Source organism: Macaca fascicularis, chromosome 16 (assembly GCF_037993035.2).
Source record: "Macaca fascicularis isolate 582-1 chromosome 16, T2T-MFA8v1.1".
In the NCBI taxonomy this organism is placed as follows: domain Eukaryota; kingdom Metazoa; phylum Chordata; class Mammalia; order Primates; family Cercopithecidae; genus Macaca; species Macaca fascicularis.
In genome coordinates this window covers 79,820,329-79,841,242 of record NC_088390.1, presented here as the reverse complement: position 1 = coordinate 79,841,242, position 20,914 = coordinate 79,820,329, and the positions used below count along the sequence as shown (strand labels likewise).

General features: G+C 50.6%; 1 protein-coding gene across 2 annotated transcripts in view; it reads left to right on the top strand.

Moving 5' to 3' along the window:
• The window catches only part of SDK2 (sidekick cell adhesion molecule 2), a 313,701-nt gene that overhangs the window by 154,343 nt on the left and 138,444 nt on the right, over positions 1-20,914 (top strand). For both annotated transcript variants that reach the window (XM_005584829.5, XM_005584828.5), the window contains exon 3: positions 17,233-17,339. In XM_005584829.5, the coding sequence (XP_005584886.3) occupies positions 17,233-17,339 (107 nt within the window). The remainder of the gene's footprint in view (positions 1-17,232; positions 17,340-20,914) is intronic.

Below are 20,914 nucleotides of genomic sequence, written 5' to 3'. Positions count from 1 at the left end.
ATTACTCTCGTTGTTGTCATTGTTACTGCTAATTTCCAGAGCCTAACACAGTGTCTGGCTCGTTGTAAGCACTCCAGTATGGGTAGAATGATTCATAACAGTGGGAAACTGCATAAGGACACATTTTGTGACTGCTTACCAAATGTCAAGCGCCGTGCTAAGCACTTTGCCATCAGTTCTGCTACTGTGTGATGGATACGTTTGTAGAAATCACCATGCTATGCCAAACTGTGCAGTAAAAACCAAAGGGCTTATGGGGGAAATGGAGTGGGGGCAGCAACATGCAAAAACTTCGTTAGTGACACATTAAAAAAGAAAGGAACTTAATGAAGATGATTGCACAATTTTACACATATTAAGCGGTTAAGAAATGCATAATAACTACTATAATACTTATGACACTTTGCCTTGGAAAAGGCTTCCAGTCTGCTTGCGGAAGTGGGTGTCAGAAGGGGTGCAGCTTATGAGTTACTATGAAGTGGTAGAAGGAAGGTTGTCAGAAATTTAAAAAAAAAAAAAATTGTAACACCAGGTGTGGGTGAGTAACATTTGCAGTGAGCTGAGGACCCCAGAGCCATGTGCACTTTGTGCACAACTGTGCATCCCACCTCAGCTGGGTGCCGTTTTCTGTACTGACTCCTGCTTCTTGCAGACAAAACTGTGCATAGCAAATGCAAAATCCACAGATGCTCATATCGTTCTCTAATATATCAATCTCAGTGGAACAAATGTGTGTTTGAAAACAAGCCTTACAGCGAGCTGCCTGAACTTGTATTTTCTATAAGACAGCCATCTTGGCCGCACACAGTGGCTGACGCCTATAATCCCAGCATTTTGGGAGGCCGGGGCGGGTGAATCATGAGGTCAGGAGATCAAGACCATCCTGGCTAACACAGTGAAATCCTGTCTCTACTGAAAATACAAAAATTAGCCAGGCGAGGTAGCGGGCGCCTGTAGTCCCAGCTACTGGGGAGGCTGAGGCAGGAGAATGGTGTGAACCCGGGAGGCGGAGCTTGCAGTGAGCCAAGATCGCGCCACTGCACTCCAGCCTGGGCGACAGAGCGAGGCTCCATCTCAAAAAAAAAAAAAAAAAAAGACAGCCATTCTTATTTTGCCTGTTATACAGATGGAGTGTCTGAGGTATCATGAGGTTCCATCCCTTGTCTGGGGTCACGTGCTCAGTGAGTGATAGAACTGGGACCAGAGTAAAGGGTTGTCTGAAGCCACAGCCAAGGTTCTTAAAGACTGTGAGTCTTTGAGGCTATGATCAGCCTTTTCACAGACTGTGATCAAAGTCATCTCGCAGACGGGGAAACTGAGGACTGATGAGGCAGCACCCTGACCTCTGTCATCACCTAGGCCCGTTTCCCATTTGAAGCCTTGATTCTGACCACCCATCTCCCTCATACCTGTGTCTCCATCTCATCACAGAGCATCGTCGAGTTTGTGTGCAAGGACTTACCCTGGGAACACCGTAAATGAATATTCTGATCAGCAGGTCTAGGGTGGGGCCTAAGATTCTGCATTTCTGACCCACTCCCAGGTGGCACGCCTGTGGCTGGTGCCCACACCTCGCTGTGAGCAGGAGGGCTGTGGAACGCCTTCCACCTCTTGCCCTGGCCCTCCCGCCCCATCTGTCAGTTCCCTGCTGGCTGAACCTGCTTCCCCAGCCAGTGGACCCCATCATCACCATCTCAACCTCCCTCTTGCCAGTGTCTTCAGCCCCCTGGCATTGGGGTCCATCTGTCACAGCTTCCTGGAAGAGCCCCAGCCTTGAGTCAGCCCAGCTTTCAACCCACCTTACTCCTTCCATAAGGCTACTGAGCCCTGCTGAAGAAAGCCAGCCACCTGTGTAGACAGCACCTGTACAAAGTCAAGGTACTGGCCGGGCGCAGTGGCTCACACCTGTAATCCCAGCACTTTGGGAGGCCAAAGCGGGTGGATCACCTGATGTCAGGAGTTCGAGACCAGCCTGGCCAACATGGTGAAACCCCATCTCTACTAAAAATACAAAAATTAGCCGGGCATGGTGGTGCATGCCTGTAGTCCCAGCTACTCGGGAGGCTGAGGCATGAGAATCGCTTGAATCTGGGAGGCAAAGGTTGCAGTGAGCTGAGATCGTGGCATTGCACTCCAGCCTGGGCAACAGAGTGAGAGTCCGTCTCAAAAAAAAAAAAAAAAAAAAAAAAAAAAACAAAAAAAAAAAAAAAACAGCAAAAAAACCAAAGTCAGGCTACTGCCCTCGCCTGCGCCTTCCCGCAGTTTCCCCAGTCAGCTTACTCATCCTCCACAGCTGCTGTTTTGAACAGCCAGCCCACCGCCCCTCCCTTCACTGCTCCCTTCCCTGAGGAAGTAGGAGAATTGTAAGGAATTAATTTCTCCCACTTCCTGCCACCCTGCCTCAGTTAACTGCCCCACCAGGCCTCTCCTTCTGCCTGGGACCACACTCCACACTCCCAGACCCTCAGGAGCTGGCTGCTGGCTCCATCACTTGTCCTCTCTTTCTGCCTCTCCTTTTTTTTTTAGAGGCAGAGTCTCACTCTGTCACCCAGGCTGGAGTACAGTGATGCAATCATAGCTTACTGCAGCCTCCAACTCCTGGTCTCAAGCAATCCTCCTTCCTCAGCCTCCCAAGTAGCTGGGACTACAAGCACATGCCACTACGCCTGGCTAATTGTTTTGTTTTTTGGTAGAGATGGGTTCTTGCTGTGTTGCCCAGGCTGGTCTCAAACTCCAGGACTCGAGCCCTCCCCCTGCCTTGGCTTCCCAAAGTGATGAGATTACAGGTATGAGTCATTGCTCTCAGCCTCTACTTCTCCTAACTGTTCCCCACCCCCAATGTTTAACGTGCTCAAGTCTCACATCTTTAAAAACCAAAGTCCCTCCTACAGACCTCCCTCTGCCCCACATTCCCTTTCTTGCCAGGAACCACCTCCTCTTTTTAGCACACAACTTTGCATTCTCCACCTGTCCAGACCCCTCCTCTCCTCGCCAGCTGTGCCCACTGAAACCGCCACCCACCCCAGGCCATCAGGTGCCCCCTCATGCTAGCACCAGTGACACCTTTCCATGTCCCCTGGCCCCCCAGCACCATTGTACACAGTCATCCCCATCACCTCTCCCCAGTCTATGGCAAAGACCGAATTGGCTTCCAACTCTTTAGCCTTGACCAACTCCAGTTCCCTCTCCAGTCTGCAGTCAGAGTGACCTTTGTACACATGTAAACCTGCCTATTTTGCACCAGGGGTTGGCAAGTATTTTCTGGTCCAGGACAGACAGTGAATGTTTGAGGGTTCACAGGCCACACAGTTTATGGCAACCTTCAACTCTGCCTGTTCAGCAGGAGAGCAGCTGCAGATGCTGCATCCACAAACGCGCATGGCTGTGTCCCAGTAAAACTATTTATGGATGCAGAAATTTGAATATCATATAATTTTCATCTGACATTAACATTACTCTTGATATTGTTACATTTTGCTAAAAATGTGTGAACTCTTTCTTCCTGGTACACCTATTGTAGAGGCTGTGGCTGTAGATTTGACCCGTGACTGTAGTTTGCTAAGCTGTTTTATAGCCATGGTTAATACCCTCAACATATTTCCACTATCCTCAGGAAAAGGCCCAAACTCCTCAGCCCAGCCCACAAGGCCCGGTGGGGACTGGCCCAGCCATGAAGTCCAGCCTCCCCATTATCCCAGCCAGGCTCTTTCTCTGGCTAACATCACAGTCAATGTCTCAGGAATCTCTGTCTCTGACATCTACTTATCATGCCTGGCACTCTTCAACCATCCTTGCCTTCCCCTCAGGATCTGCACTGGACAGCATCTCCTCCTTCCCTCGCCCCCTCAGCCTCCATCAGCACCTGCACTTACCTGAGCCTTCCTGCCCTCAGGAAGGAGATAGAGAGGCCCAGCCCCCACCTCTCCCCACATGCACGCCCTCCCAAGTCCCACCCATCTCTAAGTCACCCCACAGAGTAAGCCTCAGCTGTTATGGGTTGAATTGTGTCTCCTTCAAAAATATATGTTGATGTCCTAACCCCTAGTGCCTCAGAGTGTGACCTTATTTGTAAATAAGGTCATTGCAGAGCTAATTAGTTCAGGTGAGGTCATACTAGACTAGGTAGTCCCCAAATCCAATATGATGGGGTCCTTTTAAGAAGACAGGAGAGGCCAGGCACAATGGCTCATGGCTATAATCACGGCACTTTGGGAGGCCAAAAAAGGAGGATCATTTGAGCCCAGGAGTTCAAGACCAGCCTGGAAAACATAGCGAGATCCCATCTCTATTAAGAAAGAAAAGTGAGGGAGGAGAGAAACCCAGAGAAGAGAACACTAAGTGAAGGCAGAGGCAGAGATTGGAGTGATGTGACTGCAAGCCAAGGAACACCTGGGGCCCCCAGAGCCGAAGGAAGCAGGAAGGATTCTCTCTGGGAGCCTTCATGGGGGACATGGTGCTGCTGAGCTTGACTCAGACACCTGGCAGCTAGGGCTGTGGGAGAAGAAATTTCTGTTGTTTTAAGGCACCCAGGCCATCGTGCTTTGTTACAGCAGCCCTGAGAAACGAATATGCCCCTGGAGGCCCCAGTGTCCTGCTTCCCCCAAACAAGTGAGGCCTCTCACATCAGGGAACCCCTTCACTGTGAGGGAAGAGGCTCCTCAGCCAGCACCACTGTGCATTCAGCAGGTCTTATTAGGAGGCTGCTTCTCCCAGTCTGAGAAGCCGTTGAGTCTCCCCTGCACACCTGGGAGGCTGGAGTGAGCCTGGAGAAGCGGATCCATGGGGCTGCTCTGGCTGCCCACCATGATTGGGCCACGGAGCCCCAGCCCCTTGGTTCCCTAAAGCCTGGTTTCCATGCAGCCTCTTTATCAGTTTGTTTTAATTTGGTTTCTTTCTGATCCACCTTGGCATGAAAAGAATCACAAAGAATTTCAGCCCGGTGCCAGGAGCCTGGGACAAAGGAGTCCTCCCCAAGCCCGGGAGAGGGAGCTGGGTGGCAAAGCTTTCCCCCCGCGAGCCGGAGGAGCAGGGAGCGGTGAGGAAATTCTAAAGCACAATTGTAATCCAGGTGAGAGGAGATGCTCCTCTCATTTTGCTTTTCTGTTTTCTTGTTTCTTAAAAAATAGATAAAATAACCACACCGCTTCCCCCAAATCTCAGCATTTCTTTTTTCCCAGCCATTTAAATTGAAACCTGAGTTTTAACTCCTTATACCCTGGACAGGGCTTGTCTTCTGCAGTTTTTCATTCCTTTCTGCTCCTAGTAATAAAACATTCTGTCTGGCTAGGTGCAGTGGCTCATGCCTATAATCCCAGCACTTTGGGAGGCTGAGGCAGATGGATCACTTGAGGCCAGGAGTTCGAGACCAGCCTGGCCAACATGGTGAAACCCCAACTCTACTAAAAAACAAAAAATACATACACACACACACACACACACACACACACAAAGATTAGCCAGGTGTGGTGGCACATGTGTCTGTAGTCCCAGCTACTCAGGAGGCTGAGGCAGGAGAATTGCTTGAACCAGGGAGGTGGAGGCTGCAGTGAGCCAAGATCATGAGCAACGGGATGAGACTCCTGAGCAACGGGATGAGACTCCATCTCAAAAAAAAAAAAAAAGTTCTGTCCTGTGTTGCTGTTCATGGTGCAGAGTTGTCCAAGGGTCTCCCTATGCTTCTCCCATCTATGCAGTGGTTCCCTCCCACGTGAACTCAGACACAGCTCCTGCATCACGGCAAGGTCTGGGCAGCTCCCCAGAGGAATTTCTTTCTGGAGTATGAAGCAAAAACAAGCAGAGAAGACCTACCCCGGAGCAGTCCTGAGGGCCCCAGGACAGGTCAGGAGGGCAGGTATAGGGCAGGAACATGGATGGGGTCACATGGGCCTGAAAGGGAATCTCACTTTGCTGCCTCCTAGCTGGGTGACTTCAGGCCACGTGCTCAACCTCTCTGAGCCCAGGTCCCCTGGCTGTAAAATGGGAAGAGGAGTCCCTTCCCCTGCAGTTGACCTGGAAATGAACCAGATAGTGTGTGTCAAGTGTTTGACTCACAACCCAATGCTGCTATTGTGGTTGTTATTCAGGAAGGGATCCCTGTTTATTTTCTCAAGCAATAGGAGTCCCGTCCACGCAGGAGGAGTAGCCGTCTTGGGCTCCCAGCCCTGTCCTGCCCTCATCTCACCTCACTGGCTCCCTCAGCTTTCTCCTCTGCTTTCTCATCCAGTCAGACCTCTGTGGGGACCACTGGGCTGATGGATCACAGTTTAATGAAGTCCTTATCCTTGTGCATTGAGAGCAGTTAATTGACCCAGAAGGTCCCAAGGCCAACAGACGCCTTCCTCCAGCCACCGCAAGCCAGGGCTGTCACCGTGATAGCAGCCCCCAGCTCGATAACACCGCCATCCTCTCATTGACCACAGCGCCAGGGGATCAATCAGAGCCTCACGAGCTTTTCTGGCAAAGCGGAGGAGGCTCGGTGGTGGCAGGCAGGCCCTGAGACATCTCCCCTTATGAAACAAACCACCCAGCAGCAGGTGCTTGTGCAAGCCTCAGGCTGTGCCTCAGCTGAACACCGCTTTCAAGCACATCTGTATCCAGCCCTGCTCAGCCCTACAAGGAACCAGAACCAATAGGAGAAAGACCTTCTTCCCCTTCCCCTTCCCCTTCCCCTTCCCCTTCCCCTTCCCCTCCCCCCTCCCCCTCCCCCTCCCCCCTTCTTCTTCTTCTTCTTCTTCTTCCTTCTTCCTTCTTCCTTCTTCTTCCTTCTTCTTCCTCCTTCTTCCTTCTTCTTCCTTCTTCCTTCTTCCTTCTTCTTTTTTTTTTTTTTTTTTTTTTTTTTTGAGACGGAGTCTCGCTCTGTCACCCAGGCTGGAGTGCAGTGGCCGGATCTCAGCTCACTGCAAGCTCCGCCTCCCGGGTTCACGCCATTCTCCTGCCTCAGCCTCCCGAGTAGCTGGGACTACAGGTGCCCGCCACCTCGCCCGGCTTGTTTTTTGTATTTTTTTTAGTAGAGACGGGGTTTCACCGTGTTAGCCAGGATAGTCTCGATCTCCTGACCTCGTGATCCACCCGTCTCGGCCTCCCAAAGTGCTGGGATTACAGGCTTGAGCCACCGCGCCCGGCCCTTCCTTCTTCTTCTTCCGTTTTTGAGATGGAGTCTTGCTCTGTCACGCAGGCCAGAGTACAGCGACGTGATCTTGGCTCACTGCAATCTCCACCTGTCTGGTTCAAGAGATTATCCCGCCTCAGCCCCTTGAACAGCTAGGCTTCCAGGCACATGCCACCATGCCTCACTAATTTTTGTATTTATAGTAGAGATGGGATTTCACCATGTTGGCCAGGCTGGTCTTGAATTCCTGACCGCAGGTGATCCTCCTGCCTCAGCCTCCCAAAGTGCTGGGATTACAGGCATGAGCCACCACACCCGGCCTATCTCCCGTATTCTATGGTCAGTGTATTAGTCGGGGTTCTGCAGAGAAGCAGAACCAATGGGAGAGAGACAGATGCATTAGGTTCATTATGGGACTTGGCCCATATGGTTGTGGAGGCCGGCCAAGAACACGAACTGCCGCCTGCAAGCCGGAGACCCAAGAAAGCCTGTGCTGTAATTCAGTCTGGGCCCAAAGACCTGGAAACCAAGAGCCCATGGGTGTAAATCCTAGAGTCTGAAGGCCAGGAACCAGGAGACCCACGTCCAAGGGCAGGAGAAGATGGGCGTCTCCTCCCAAGACAGCACATTCCACCTTCCTCCGCCTTTTTGTGCCATCCAAGCCCTCAGTGGATTGGATGGCTCCCTCCCGCGTTGGTGAGGGCTCCGGCTACGTCCTGCGACGGGAGAGGGTTTTCATCGCTCTGTCTCTGTCCCCTGTGTTTTTGTCTCTCTCTTTCTCTGTCTCTGTCTCCCTGTCTCGTTCTTCTTTACTCCATCTGCTGATCCAAATACTGATCTCTTCTAGAAACACCCTCACAGACACACCCAGACCATCCTTTACCAGCTGTCTGGGCAGGCGTCCCTCAGCCCAGTCAAGTTGACACCTAAAATTAACTGTCATGTCAGAGTCAGAGTTTCCTCCCTGTTCTGTCCGCTGCGCGTCCCCCCCTCCACCCTGTGGTTCCCTAGAAGGCAGGGGGAACACACTGTGCCCGAGTCTGCCCTCCTCCGAGGGACACAGAATCCTTCCCTATCCCAGTGTCTGTCCTCTGGGAGGGCACAAGTCCAGGACCCTCCCCTGCCTTCCAAGGATTCTGGAACCCCATGCTCAGCTCGCCTGGACTTGCCTGTCCTCTCCCAGTGCCTGTTCCAGAACCGATTCCGGATCTTCCCCCAACCCTTCCCCTCCTGAGGCCGCTGCCTCCCCTTCAAATGGCAGCCCCCTAGCCCCCCAGCCAAGAGCACAGCATCCTTCACCAAGCACCATCCACAGAACACGCTGTGCCTGTCACCGACTCTCACCGAAGATGTGGGAGGGGAATTACAGCACAGGACGGAAACCGCTTAAAATAGAAAAACAGACATTGCTGTTCCTGAGGTGTCCTGCCAGTCCTCACCGCGGGGTGCAGCTGACATCACCCTCCGCAGCCAGCCTGCTGCCACTACCCGGCCTCTGGCCGAGTCTGTCTCTGTCCCCTGTCTCTCTTTGTCTCTTTCTCTGACTCTGTTTCTCTGTGTGTGTGTCTCTCCATCTCAGCCTCCCTGTCTCTCTCTTTCTCCCTAGATCTCTCTGTCTCTCTGACTCACTCTCGCACTCTCTCTCTCTCTCTCTCTCTCTCTCTCTCTCTCTCTCTCATTTTCACCCCCACTCACCCCCAGCAGATCCTTAGGGCGGCTACCAGAAGGGAAATTCAACATTACAGCCACTTGATCATACCGAACAGTTGAGCTCTGTTTGCCTCAACCCCTTCCATGCCTGAGCCTCTCCTTCCACAGTCAAAAGACCCACTAAAGGGGCTGCCCAAGCCATCCAGCTCCTTCTTCCTGGGCCTCCAGTGTACTAGACTGGCCAGCACTTAGCAACAATTTTTGATAAACATGGCCCAGATCAAAGTTTAGGCCCTGCCCGGAAATACCTCTGCCTCTGAGTGAAGCAGGAGGCGGTAGACAGCCAAACTGCCCTCTTCATACCCCAGGAATGAGAGACCCCAAGCCATCGGATACATATCCCCTTGAGGTTCATGCTGTCAATGTGCTAGACTGTCCTGGCATTCTAAGTACTTAGCTGTGTGGCCTGGGGTAAGTTACTTTATCTCTCTGGGCCCCATTTTTCTCATCTGTGAACCGAGGTTTATAGTAGCACTGCCTCTGCAGTATTGTGAGGATCAGATGAGGGGATACGTTAAAGTCCTAGAGGGAGAGGAGCAGAAAAAAAATAACTATTGGGTACTAGGCTTAATACCTGGGTGATGATAAATAAAACTTAGGTCAGGTACAGTGGCTCAAGCTTGTAATCCCAGCCCTTTGGAAGGCCAAGGGAGCTGGATCACCTGAGGTCAGGAATTCAAGATCAGCCTGGCCAACATGGAAAAACCCTGTCTTTACTAAAAATACTAAAAATTAGCCAGGCATGGTGGCAGGTGCCTATAATCCCAGCTACTTGGGAGGCTGAGGCAGGAGAATCGCTTGAACCCAGGAGACGGAGGTTGCAGTGAGCCAAGATTGCACCACTGCACTCCAGCCTGGGCGACGCAGCAAGACTCTGTCTCAAAAATAAATAAATAAAAATAAAACCTTAAAAAATAAAATAAAATTACAGCAAGGTGATTAAAAAATATAAAGTCCTTAGAACAGTGACATTTATTATAATAATAATAGTTATTAGGTTAATTGTATAAGGGTATATTGTTCTTATTTATTACCTGGTACATGTCATTTGCCCTTTTGATCACCCTGGACAGAGTTTTGCCTGATTTCCTGAAGAAACTTTGCTAAAGCAAACCCACAAACATAGAGTCAGTCCTTTTTTAGAAGGCCACAGTCCAGTGGCCAGGTCCTCGAGTACTACCTAAGTCTTCCTGCTGCAGGGACAGGCCCAGTGTGTGCTCACAGGTGTCTGAGGACACACACCAAACACACACACACACACACACACACACGGACATGCACACGCTCAGCACTTGCTGCCTGTCCTGCCTGCTGCCCAAAAGTCCATGGGGAGAGGGAAGGATATCTGGGTTCTCAAGCTCCGTGGCTCACTGCTGTCCCTGGAACTTGTGTTGGCCTCAGACATCTGGGGTGACACCTGCAGGCAGGAGGCACACAGGGTCCCCTGACCCCCTGTGGACATGGTGACCCACCTGCCTTCTCTACGTGAGCACAGTTCACTTGAGGAGAGGAGGCGTTGTCTGAACATGTGTGTGCACAGTCATGTATGAGTTTGCAGGGAGGTGGATTGCATGAGTTTGCATGTGTGTGCGTAGCACGGCATGCATGAATGTGCATTGTACCGTGCGTGGGTATGCATAAGTGTGCTCCATGTATGTGCACAAGTGTGCACATGTGCACTCACACACACCCCCTTCCTCCACGGGAGCATCACCGCATGCATCTCCAGGCGTCTGATTTATTAACGAGGACAATACAAGGAGAGTGTGCCTATTATTTCTGGTGTCCGCATCAGCTCCTGACAGCTTCGTGGAATTGAAATATCTTATTTAATACGAGTAAGAATCATTTTAAATATCAACTGTGACACTCAAGGACTCGAACCAAAAAGGGCATCGTGTATTTCCTCGTGTGCTGGAGAAGATGCCACATTTGTTAGGCAGTTATCTTCCCCCCTGCTCCTCTCTTGTCTCTAAAAATCCAATTATCTGTCCTGGTTCTTCCTCCCACTATTGTCTTGCACCCTCCACCCTGAGCTCATCTCTTCATCTTCGAAGAGTGGACTGAGCCACAGGGTCCTGCCAGATTAAAATCAGGACAATCTGTGATGGGGATGAGGAGAACGGGTGTGGATTCTTGGCGTATCTTCCTTCACTGCCCTCTTTCTGCCCCCAGCCCCAAGCCCAGCCCCTGAGGTGCTCTCTCCACCGCCTGCTCCTTTTGACCACTGAACTGGGAGAAAGCAAATCTTCCTCCACCCAGAAGATTCCTCAATACTCTGCAGCTGTCAAAAAGCCCGAGGAATCTCCATGCACAGCTATGGCAAGATTTTTGATACATTGTCACTTGCACAAAGCAAGGAGCAGAACAGTGCGTACAGGAGCCATGTCTCCTGTTTATAATGGGGAGGGATTCTAAATGCGTATTTGCTTGCATTTGCATAAAAAAGTTCTGAAAAGATAGGAAACTAATGACAGTCATTTCCTACCTGTGTGTGTTGGGGATCAGGATGACAGGGCAGCTGGGGGACAAGGGTGGGAGAGCTGTTTTGCTGTGTGCTTTTTCTTTTCTTTGAATTTTGAATTGTGAATATATTTCCTATAATAAGTAAATAAAGAGCGGTCCTTTGAAAGGACCTAGGGCTGGGTGAATCCAGGTGTGCACTAGCTCCCAGAGGCCACACCCTTGCAGCTCTTCCTCGTTGAATAGAAAGTGAGGTTGCAGGTCCCCCAGCCACAGTCACTGTTCCTCATCCCTGGAGGAGACAGATTCCTGCTCTTCCACCTCAAGGAGGCACATGGAGGTGACTGGGAGGTTGGGGGTCAGAAGCCAAGGAATGTGCCCGGCAGGGGACTCCATGCTCCCCTAGTGCTTGGCTGAAGCCCCTAGAGGATCCCCACACTAGGGGGAAGACCCTGCCTCACCCTCTTAATCCTCCTCTCTGAGCCTCCCCGCCAATGGCTCTTACATTTACCCCCTCACTTGGCAAGCATTTGTGCAGGCATTTGTATCCACGGCCTCTCTGGATGCTCACATCAAAGTTGGCCATCATTATTCCCATTTTACAGATAGGGAAACTGAGGCTTGCAAGGTCCCATAACTTGCCTGGGCCATACATCTAAGAAAGAACAGAAGTGAAAGTCAAGTGTAAGTCCCCCTGATGTGGAAATCCTGGTGCCTTCTCCAACGCTGCACTTCCTTTTGAGTGGACCGGGTGTGGACCCTTCAGCTCCGGCCCTGCTGCTCCTCCAGGAGCCATTTCATTCATCCCCCGCCCCCCGGGTGACCTGGATGGGGCTGGACTCAGCCAGTTTCTTGCTGGGTTGGCAGCTACGGGTGAGTGGGGCAGGCAGAGCTGCGGGCTGAGTGTGTCTTGGTGGCCCAGGAGGGAACGCGATGGGGATAATGAGTGCTGTTACTGTCATTATCGGAGATGCTTACAGTGCGCTGGACTCGCAAACCGAGAAGCTGGCCAAATGCCTCTTCCACCCGCCTGGGAGGCAGGGAGACGAGAGCTGCAATTTGGGTGGAGTGAAGTGGGTTTCCCTGGTAGGAAAGGCAGTGGGCGGAACTGTTACTTTAAATAATGTTGCCTACAAGCCAGAAATAGGTCTCCCAGGCAGGGAGCACTAAAGAGACAGCCCAAAAAGACGGAGGCGGAGGAGTGGGAGAGAGGCTGCACCCGCACTGCTGGGGCAGGGAGTACCTGCCCTCAACCGCAGAGGGGGACAGAGAGCAGCCTGGGGGAGGGGAGGGGCCAGCAGCCCATGGGCCTTCCTTGTGGCCCTAATTAGGCCGTAACTGGGACCTGGGGATTCCTGGCTGAAGCAAATAGACATAGTCCTTGATACTTGAAAGGCTGAGGCAGTAGGATCGCTTAAGCCCACGAGTTTGAAGTTACAGTGAGCTAGGATCTCGCCATTGCACTGCAGCCTGGGTGACAAAATGAGACCCTGTCTCTAAAAAATAAAAATAATAAAATAAAAAAGAAATAGGCTTTTATTAAAGTTTAAATTTCACCACGCTTCACTGACATCAGCAAACAAATCCAGATCCAATGAGCCCCTGGCGCCTTTTTTATAGTGTATGCTTAAATTATGTGTACAACGTGCATCTTTGTATTTTATTTTTAAAATAAAAGCAATATATGCATACGATAAAGAAAAGTCTGATGGCATAGAAAGACATAAAATCAAAAAATAGAAGATTTCCCCCCCCCGCCCCATCCCGGATAACTCTCCCAAAAGAGAGAGAACACATTCTGGAGTATCCATCTTGAAAAAATTTTATGCCTATCCCAGTGTGTTTGTGTAGTTATAAGTGTGTGTGTTTGTGCTTGTGTATTGGTATACACACATACTCAGAAATATATATATATATATACTATTTCAATTTACCCAAATGGCCTTATAGCAAATAGCATCATGTCGTCACACTTTTCTATACTTTCTCTTGCATTTTTGCAGCAAACTTAAATTATTATTATTGTTATTATTTTCAGATGGAGTCGTTGTCGCCCAGGCTGGAGTGCAGTGGTGCAATCTCAGCTCACTGCAACCTCCGCCTCCTGGGTTCAAGCGATTCTCCTGCCTCAACATCCCAAATAGCTGGGACTACAGGCGTTCACCACCACACCCGGCTAATTTTTGTATATTTAGTAGAAACGGGGTTTCGCCATGCTGGCCATGCTGGTCTTGAACTCCAAGTGATCTGCCCATCTCCGCCTCCCAAAGTGCAGGGATTTTTATTAGACCAGTGTGTATGATGTCAAACATTAAGGGTTTGGTAGCCTGTATAATGAACAGCAACTGATAAGAATATATTATCATTCTTGTCCCTAACAGTCAACTATGAGATTGTTTAGCATCTTGCTATCGCGTGCTTTTATTCACAAACCTTCCCCTCCTCCCCAGCTCTTTCTTTCCATCCTTTGTATGTCTTGGACACCTTCCTACCTCCTCTCATACATGTGTTCATTCTGTGGCTGCCGCATCATTTATTGATCCAATTCCATTTTGATGGACATTTAGTTTGCTTCCAGCTTTTGTTTGTTTGTCTCTGCAATGGCAAGCAAATGCTACAGTGAACATCCTTGCACATATTTTTTTTGTCACATAGTTGCTAGTGCATCTAAAAGGCCAGCTCCCCGGGCTGGGAGTGGTGGCTCACGCCTGTAATCCCAACACTTTGAGAGGCGGAGGTGGGTGGATCACCTGAGGTCAGGAGTTCGAGACCAGCCTGGCCAACATGGTAAAACCCCATCTCTACTAAAAATACAAAAATTAGCCAGGTGTGGTGGCAGGTGCCTATAATCCCAGCTACTAGGGAGGCTGAGGCAGGAGAATTGCTTGAAGCTGGTCGGTGGAGGCTGCAGTGAGCCAAGATCATGCCACTGCACTTCAGCCTGGGCAAAAGAGTGAGACTTTGTCTCAAAAAAATAGAAATAAATAAATAAAAGGCCAGCTCCCAGGAGCACAACCTGTGAGTCAAAGAGCTGGCATATTCTAATTTTCATAGACTTTTTCCCAAAGGCTGGGCCAGTTTCCAGTACCACCAACAGTCCTGTGGGTGTACCTTCCCCTCCTCCCCACTCCTGCCAACCCTGGGTTTGACCACACCTGAAAATCTTGGACGATCTGTTAGGCAAACATGGTCTTGTCGTCTTGATTTGAATTTCTTTCACTATGAAGGAAGTCAAGCATCTTTTCATGAGTTTATCAGCCATTTCTTTTTCTCTTCCTCTCTCTGGTGCTTTTTAATAACATCTGATTCCATTTCCAAAGGCAGAGAGCTTCTCCAGCCCATCTCTTCTTCCATCTCCCCTCTAGGGTCACCCCATCACTTTAGAGACCCAGACGGTTCCCCCACAGTGGCCTCCCCTCACCTCAGGAGAGATGGGAAGCAAGCAGGAGAGAGGGCTGAGGGTGGATTTGAAAATGAGGTGAAAGGAGGAAGAGAGATTTGCCAGAGCTTGGGCACTGTTGTCTCCCCGCCATCACACTGCGCACGGTAGCAAGAGACAGATAAGAGCTGCAGCCGCTGGCAGAGATAAGGGGCTTGGACAGCCAGAAGGTTCTGGAAAATGCTGCAGAGCCGGAGCGAACTTGGCACACGGCCAGTTGTGAGTCAGGCCTGCACGGACCCAGGATGGAGGGTGGGGCCCTTGGGATGTGACCTCAGCTTCACAGCCAGGCTTGGAGTCTGAAAGGCTCCGTGGGACTTTGCCTCTTACAGTGTGTGAAACTTACAGGTTACTGACAAGGTATTTCTGAGCCTCAACTTCTCCACCTCTAGAAGGAAGGTGCTATTAGGGTTAGTGTGGAGATTAAGTCATAGGCTCTCACATGCTGACCGATGACAGTTTGCAACTGCCCTCATAAAAGTCAGGCTAGGGTAGTGGGCTTTGTGTAAAATTTAAGTTTAAAAATCTGTTAAAAATTGGCTGGGTGCGGTAGCTCACGCTTGTAATCCTAGCACTTTGGGAGGCAGAGGGGGGAGGCTCACTTGAGCCCAGGAATTCAAGATCAGCCTGAGAAACATAGAAAACCCCCATCTCTTTTTTTAAAAAGCTTTTTTTAATATAAAGGAGGAGAAAAGTTTTTTAAATGACTTTATGCTGAGATGAGGGGTTTTTGTCATCTCAGAAATGTCCTTTTTAAACTAAATGCTAACCATTTCTGTTGATTTTTCTCTTCCTGGCACTTTTTAATATTATCCCTTTTTAAATGTTTTTGTTGTTGTTGCCTGATTATTTGTCTGTTTGCCTTCTGGTTGGTTTGTTTTAATAATCTTGGCAAAGCAAGAAGTTCAGCGTCTCATGTTGGTCTCACTTTTTTAAGTGTCACTGGTTCATGATATTCAATAGGCTGGGAACTGCTGTGTGAAATGAAGAAATGTATGATAAGTACTTAATACAGTGTCTGATGCAGAGATGGTGCTCCGGAAGGGGTGGTGGTTGTTTCATTCTTGGGAAGATGATGATGATGACAGGCCCTAGCCAGATCTCATCTATTAATAAAACAAAACTGGCATCTCCTGGGAATAAGGCTGCTGCATCCCAGGGTTGGCACACCTAGAGATACCCTAGAGACAAGCGTCAAGGAACTTGTCCACCACGTCAGCTGGGCAAACCCTAGAATACCCACGAATTGGGGAGAGACATCCTAGGACATTCCTTCTTCCTCTGAGGGTCCTGTGAGACCATTGCCTAGGGATGGTAAAGGTGACCACCAAGGGTGAACCAGGGGAACTAGCCCCTGGTCCCCAGTCCCCTCCATGCACTCCTGTCCCACTGTCAGAAGCTCCTCTCACTGACCTGCCTCCTCCTTGCCTCTCAGCCAGGTGAGTGCACATACATCTGCTCCCAACTGCCTGCCCGCCAGTGCCAGAGTCTGCTGCTCTGTGGGTAACAAGTGTTTCTGGAGCGGGCTTTCAAGGGGCCAGCCTGGAGTCCCACATCCTGTCCCCAGAGCCCACAGAACACTGGCCTGTCTTGTTCAGAAGGCTCTGCCCAACCCTGCCAGCCCAAAAGCAGCAGTGGAGCTATATTATTAGTCCGTTTTCATGCTGCTGATAAAGACATACCTGAGACTGGGCAATTTACAAAAGAAAGAGTTTAATGGACTCACAGTTCCATGTGGCTGGGGAGCCCTTACAATCGTGGCAGAAGGCAAGGAGGAGCAAGTCACATCTTACATGGATGGCAGCAGGCAAAGAGAGAGGACTTGTGCGGGGAAGCTCCCCCTCATAAAACCATCAGATCATGAGACTTATTCACTATCAGGAGAACAACATGGAAAGACCCACTCCCATGATTCAATTATCTCCCACCAGGTTCCTCCCACAACACTTGGGAATTATGGAAGCTACAAGATGAGATTTGGGTGGGGACACAGAGCCAAACCATATCAGGGGCTGTCTGTAATTTTAAGGAAGGAATGATACTGAGCATTTGGGAAAACATGTAAATTTCCCTGTCTCTGTCACCTCCATCCATTTCAACTAATATTTATAGCACAGTCCTGTGCAAGGACAAAAAAAAAAAAAAAAAAAAAATACCCCCACCTTTGTCAGTCATGTGAGTCACAGGTGAGGGAGAGAAGCTGCTTCCAATAGAGCTGACACAGCCCTAGGATCAGGGTCAAGGATTTGGGTGCAGCACCTTCTGTGCTTGGAGAAGTGCAGGCTAATTCCCAGGCGACTGAGTAAAGGCCTCATTGGCTTTAGGAGGAACGCTCCTATTTATTGATAAAGACCTTTGTGTGATCCTATGACATGGCCAGAGAGTCAAGAGTTCCCTGGTACTCTTATTCCAAAAGAGTGTGACCTGGCAACCTCTGACCTCTGAGCCCAGTCTGACCTCTGTACCCCTGCAGCTGCCTGACTTGCTCACTGGCTGTCTCATCTGTCCGTAGATACATGATCACCAGCCTGGACCGCACCCACGCTGGCTTCTACCGCTGCATCGTGCGGAACCGAATGGGCGCCCTGCTGCAGCGGCAAACCGAGGTCCAGGTGGCCTGTGAGTACAATGGGGACCCGGGGGCAGGGGGGAGCTGTGCTGCCAGGGTGGCACCCACCAGCCACATCCTGGGCAGAGCCAGATCCCATCATGGTCATCAATACCCAGAGTGCCCACAGTGCCCCTTCCAGCCAGCGACCTCATTTTACGGTTGGTAGAACCAAGGCCCAGAGAGGTAGCAGGCCCTCTCCAAGGTCATGCAACTGTAAGTATCATGCAAATCTGCTGACCCTGGTGACCCCACAACATGTCCTGAGAGCCAAGAGCTCCCTGGTGCTTTTCATTCATTTTAGACAAGGGTGGCTGCGTCTGTGTCCTTTAAATGGTACCAGCTGATTTGTGTTTCAAAAAAGGGCCTTGCACCTGCTTCAAGTGTCTCCTCTGTCGTCCACCTCACACCTGGGAAGGGGCATCTTCAGAATGGCCACTCTGAGCCTCTCCAGCTACAACCCTCTTCTCAGCAGACTTCCCAGGGCCTCCATGACTTTTGTTTTGTTTTTGTTTTTGTTTCGAGATGGAGTCTCGCTCTGTCATCCAGACTGGAGTGCAGTGGTGCAATCTTGGCTCACTGCAACCTCCGCTTCCACGTTCAAGCGATTCTTCTGCTTCAGCCTCCCAAGTAGCTGGGATTACAGGCATGTGCCACCACAGTCAGCTAATTTTTTGTATTTTTGGTAGAGATAGGATTTCACCATGTTGGCCAGGCTGGTCTCCAACTCCTGACCTCAAGTGATCTGCCCACCTCAGCCTCCCAAAGTGCTGGGATTACAGGTGTGAGCCACCATGCCCAGTATGACTTTTATTTTCCATCCTCCAACTTGCTCAATCCTGGCGCGATAACAGCCTGGGAGTCCCTGTGATCTTCCAGGGGTGCTGGGAGGTGCCTCATGGTGAGTGCTGAAACTCCAAGAGGAAGGGGAGAGTGAGGAATGAATCAGGGTTCACAGAAAGGCTGGGGGGCAGAGAGTGAAGTAGGAGGCCCTCACCAAGCCTTTGTGCATAATGGCCTTCTCCCCAGTGCCGCCAATTCTAGAGGATCTCCCTCCGATAAGGAAGGGAAGACAGCTTCAGAAGAACCCCAGGGCATCTCAGGGGCCAGGGTCCTAGAGCACCAATCAACACTCTTCCCCCAGGACCCAGTGTCCCCTTCCCAGCCCTGTCCCCGCTTCCTCAAATATCTGCTGTCTTCTAGAAATGAGGCTCATTATGGGCTGTTTCATTCTGGGTTTTCCTAGGAGGAGAATTGGTACTGTGGGACATGAGAGGGTGGCAATCCTTAGAGAGGCCTGAATTTTTTTTAAGGTACCCTCTCATCTGGAGCACATGGGGGCATGCTTCTAAATTAGCACAGGAGAGAGCTTGCTACTTAAAGAGAAGTGCAGGAGAGAAATCTAAAAGAAAATCTCAAGTGAGGCAAAGAGTGTTTATGATAATTACGGAAAACAACCGTAATCAAAAGTGGAGGATGGATTGTCCCCATAAATCAGCACTAACGGCAACTCAGCTTACTCCAAGGAGCAGCAAAAGCCCTGAATTAAAGTGACGGATCTCAGGCAGCTGTCAGCCGGCTGGAGGGCTCTCTGGGAGCTTCGCTTAGTCAGTGCTGAGAGTCCAGGGGGCAGGGAGAAGCTGTGGCTGAGGCTCCAGAGACTGCATGTGTGTGTGCATGAGTGTGTGCCAATGTGTATGTATGGGTATTGTGCAAATGTCTGTGTCCGCGTTGGTTGGCCTTTTTGTTCACATGTGTCTGGGAAAGAATGAGTGTGTATATGTGCAGGTGTGTGCACAAGGATATTTGTGTGTGTGTGTGTGTTTGCATGCATGCATGGGTGCTTGGGTATATGTTTCTGTTGCCAGTCTGCCTCTCACCTGTGTATTTGAGAGAACATGTGTGTTGTAAGCATGAGTGTGAGTGGGTGCAAATGTATACCCTTGCATTGCATGTATCCATGTGTGTGCATTCGAGTATGTGCAAGTGTGTGCACGTACACGTATTGGTTATCTGTGCAGATGTGCGTGTCTGGAGTAACCTGCCTCTTGGTTTACCTGTGTGTGGGCCAGAACCTGTGCGTGTGTGTGCGTGCACAGTTGCAGATGCCATCCAGGATGCCATTTAGTCCAGGCCGTGGGGTGGGGGTAGGCGGTAAGTTCCAAGCCCTTGGCTCATAGGAGACAGTAGAAACGTTCTGGAGTTGAGAGCCCCTGAGATGAAATGACACAGCCTCCCCGGGGTTGGCTCTGCCAATCAAAGAGAGAAAGGAAGGGAGGTCAGGGTTTCTGTGGCTGAAATGCTTCTTTCCTTGGCTGTGATAGGAATCCCTGAGCCCAGACTCAGCTCCTTGACCCCCCTCCTTACGCAAACTCCTTCCCACATACGCACAAACCCAGTGTGGGGGGAACTCCCTCCACACCAGGCCAGACACATGTGTGGTCCCTTCCCCTGGACCCACAGGTGTCCTTCTGCCTTCACACTGGGAGACGGGTGTGACCAGGCCCATCTGCAGGGTGAGCAAGCAGGGAGCACTGATCACAGGCAAAGGTCCTGGCATTTCGTGAGTGCTGCAGAGAAGGGCTCAGACAGACCTGGGCCCTGCCCTCTGGGCACTTCCAGGCCATGAGAAGCAGATGGAAGGGGACTTGTGCTGCCTGACACCCTGACACCTGCCTGACACTTCTGCCCAGGCACAGACCCTGGGGATGGGGGTACCCTGAGCTTCCCCTTCCCCACACTGCAGGTTCAAAGGGCCCTGGACCACACTGGGTGATGCTGGCAGTGATGACCCTCAGTGGCAGTGACATATGGGGACCTCACTCAAGAGGGAGCTTCTGAGATCCAGGGAGTTGCTGAGCTCCAGGGCGACAGTGAAAGGGCTTTGCAGGTAGTGCCTTACAGTGTTGGCAGGCTGGAGGCTCATCACCATGACAGGCAGTTTGGCTTAATAAAAAGAGTGGACTGGCCAGGTGCGGTGGCTCACACCTGTAATCCCGGCACTTTGGGAGGCCAAGGCAGGCGAATCACAAGGTCAGGAGTTCGAGACCAGCCTGGCCAAAATGGCGAAACCCCGTCTCTACTAAGAATACAAAAATTAGCCGGGCATGGTGGCGTGTGCCTGTAATCCCGGCTACTCAGGAGGCTGAAGCGGGAGAATCGCATGAACCCAGAAGGGAGAGGTTGCCGTGAGCCAAGATCACACCACTGCACTCCAGCCTGGGTGAAAGAGGGAGACTCCATTTCAAAAATAAAAAATAAAAATAAGGCCAGGCACAGTGGCTCACGCCTGTAATCCTAGGACTTTGGGAGGCCGAGGCAGGCAAATCACAAGGTCAGGAGATTGAGACCATCCTGGCTAACATGGTGAAACCCCGTTTCTACTAAAAATACCAAAAAACAAAAACAAAAAAACAAAAAATTAGCTGGGTATGCTGGCATGTGCCTGTAGTCCCAGTTACTTAGGAGGCTGAGGCAGGAGAATTGCTTGAACCTGGGAGGTAGAGGTTGCAGTGAACTGAGATTGTACCACTGCACTCCAGCCTGGGTGGCAGAATGAGACTCCATCTCAAAAATAAATAAATAA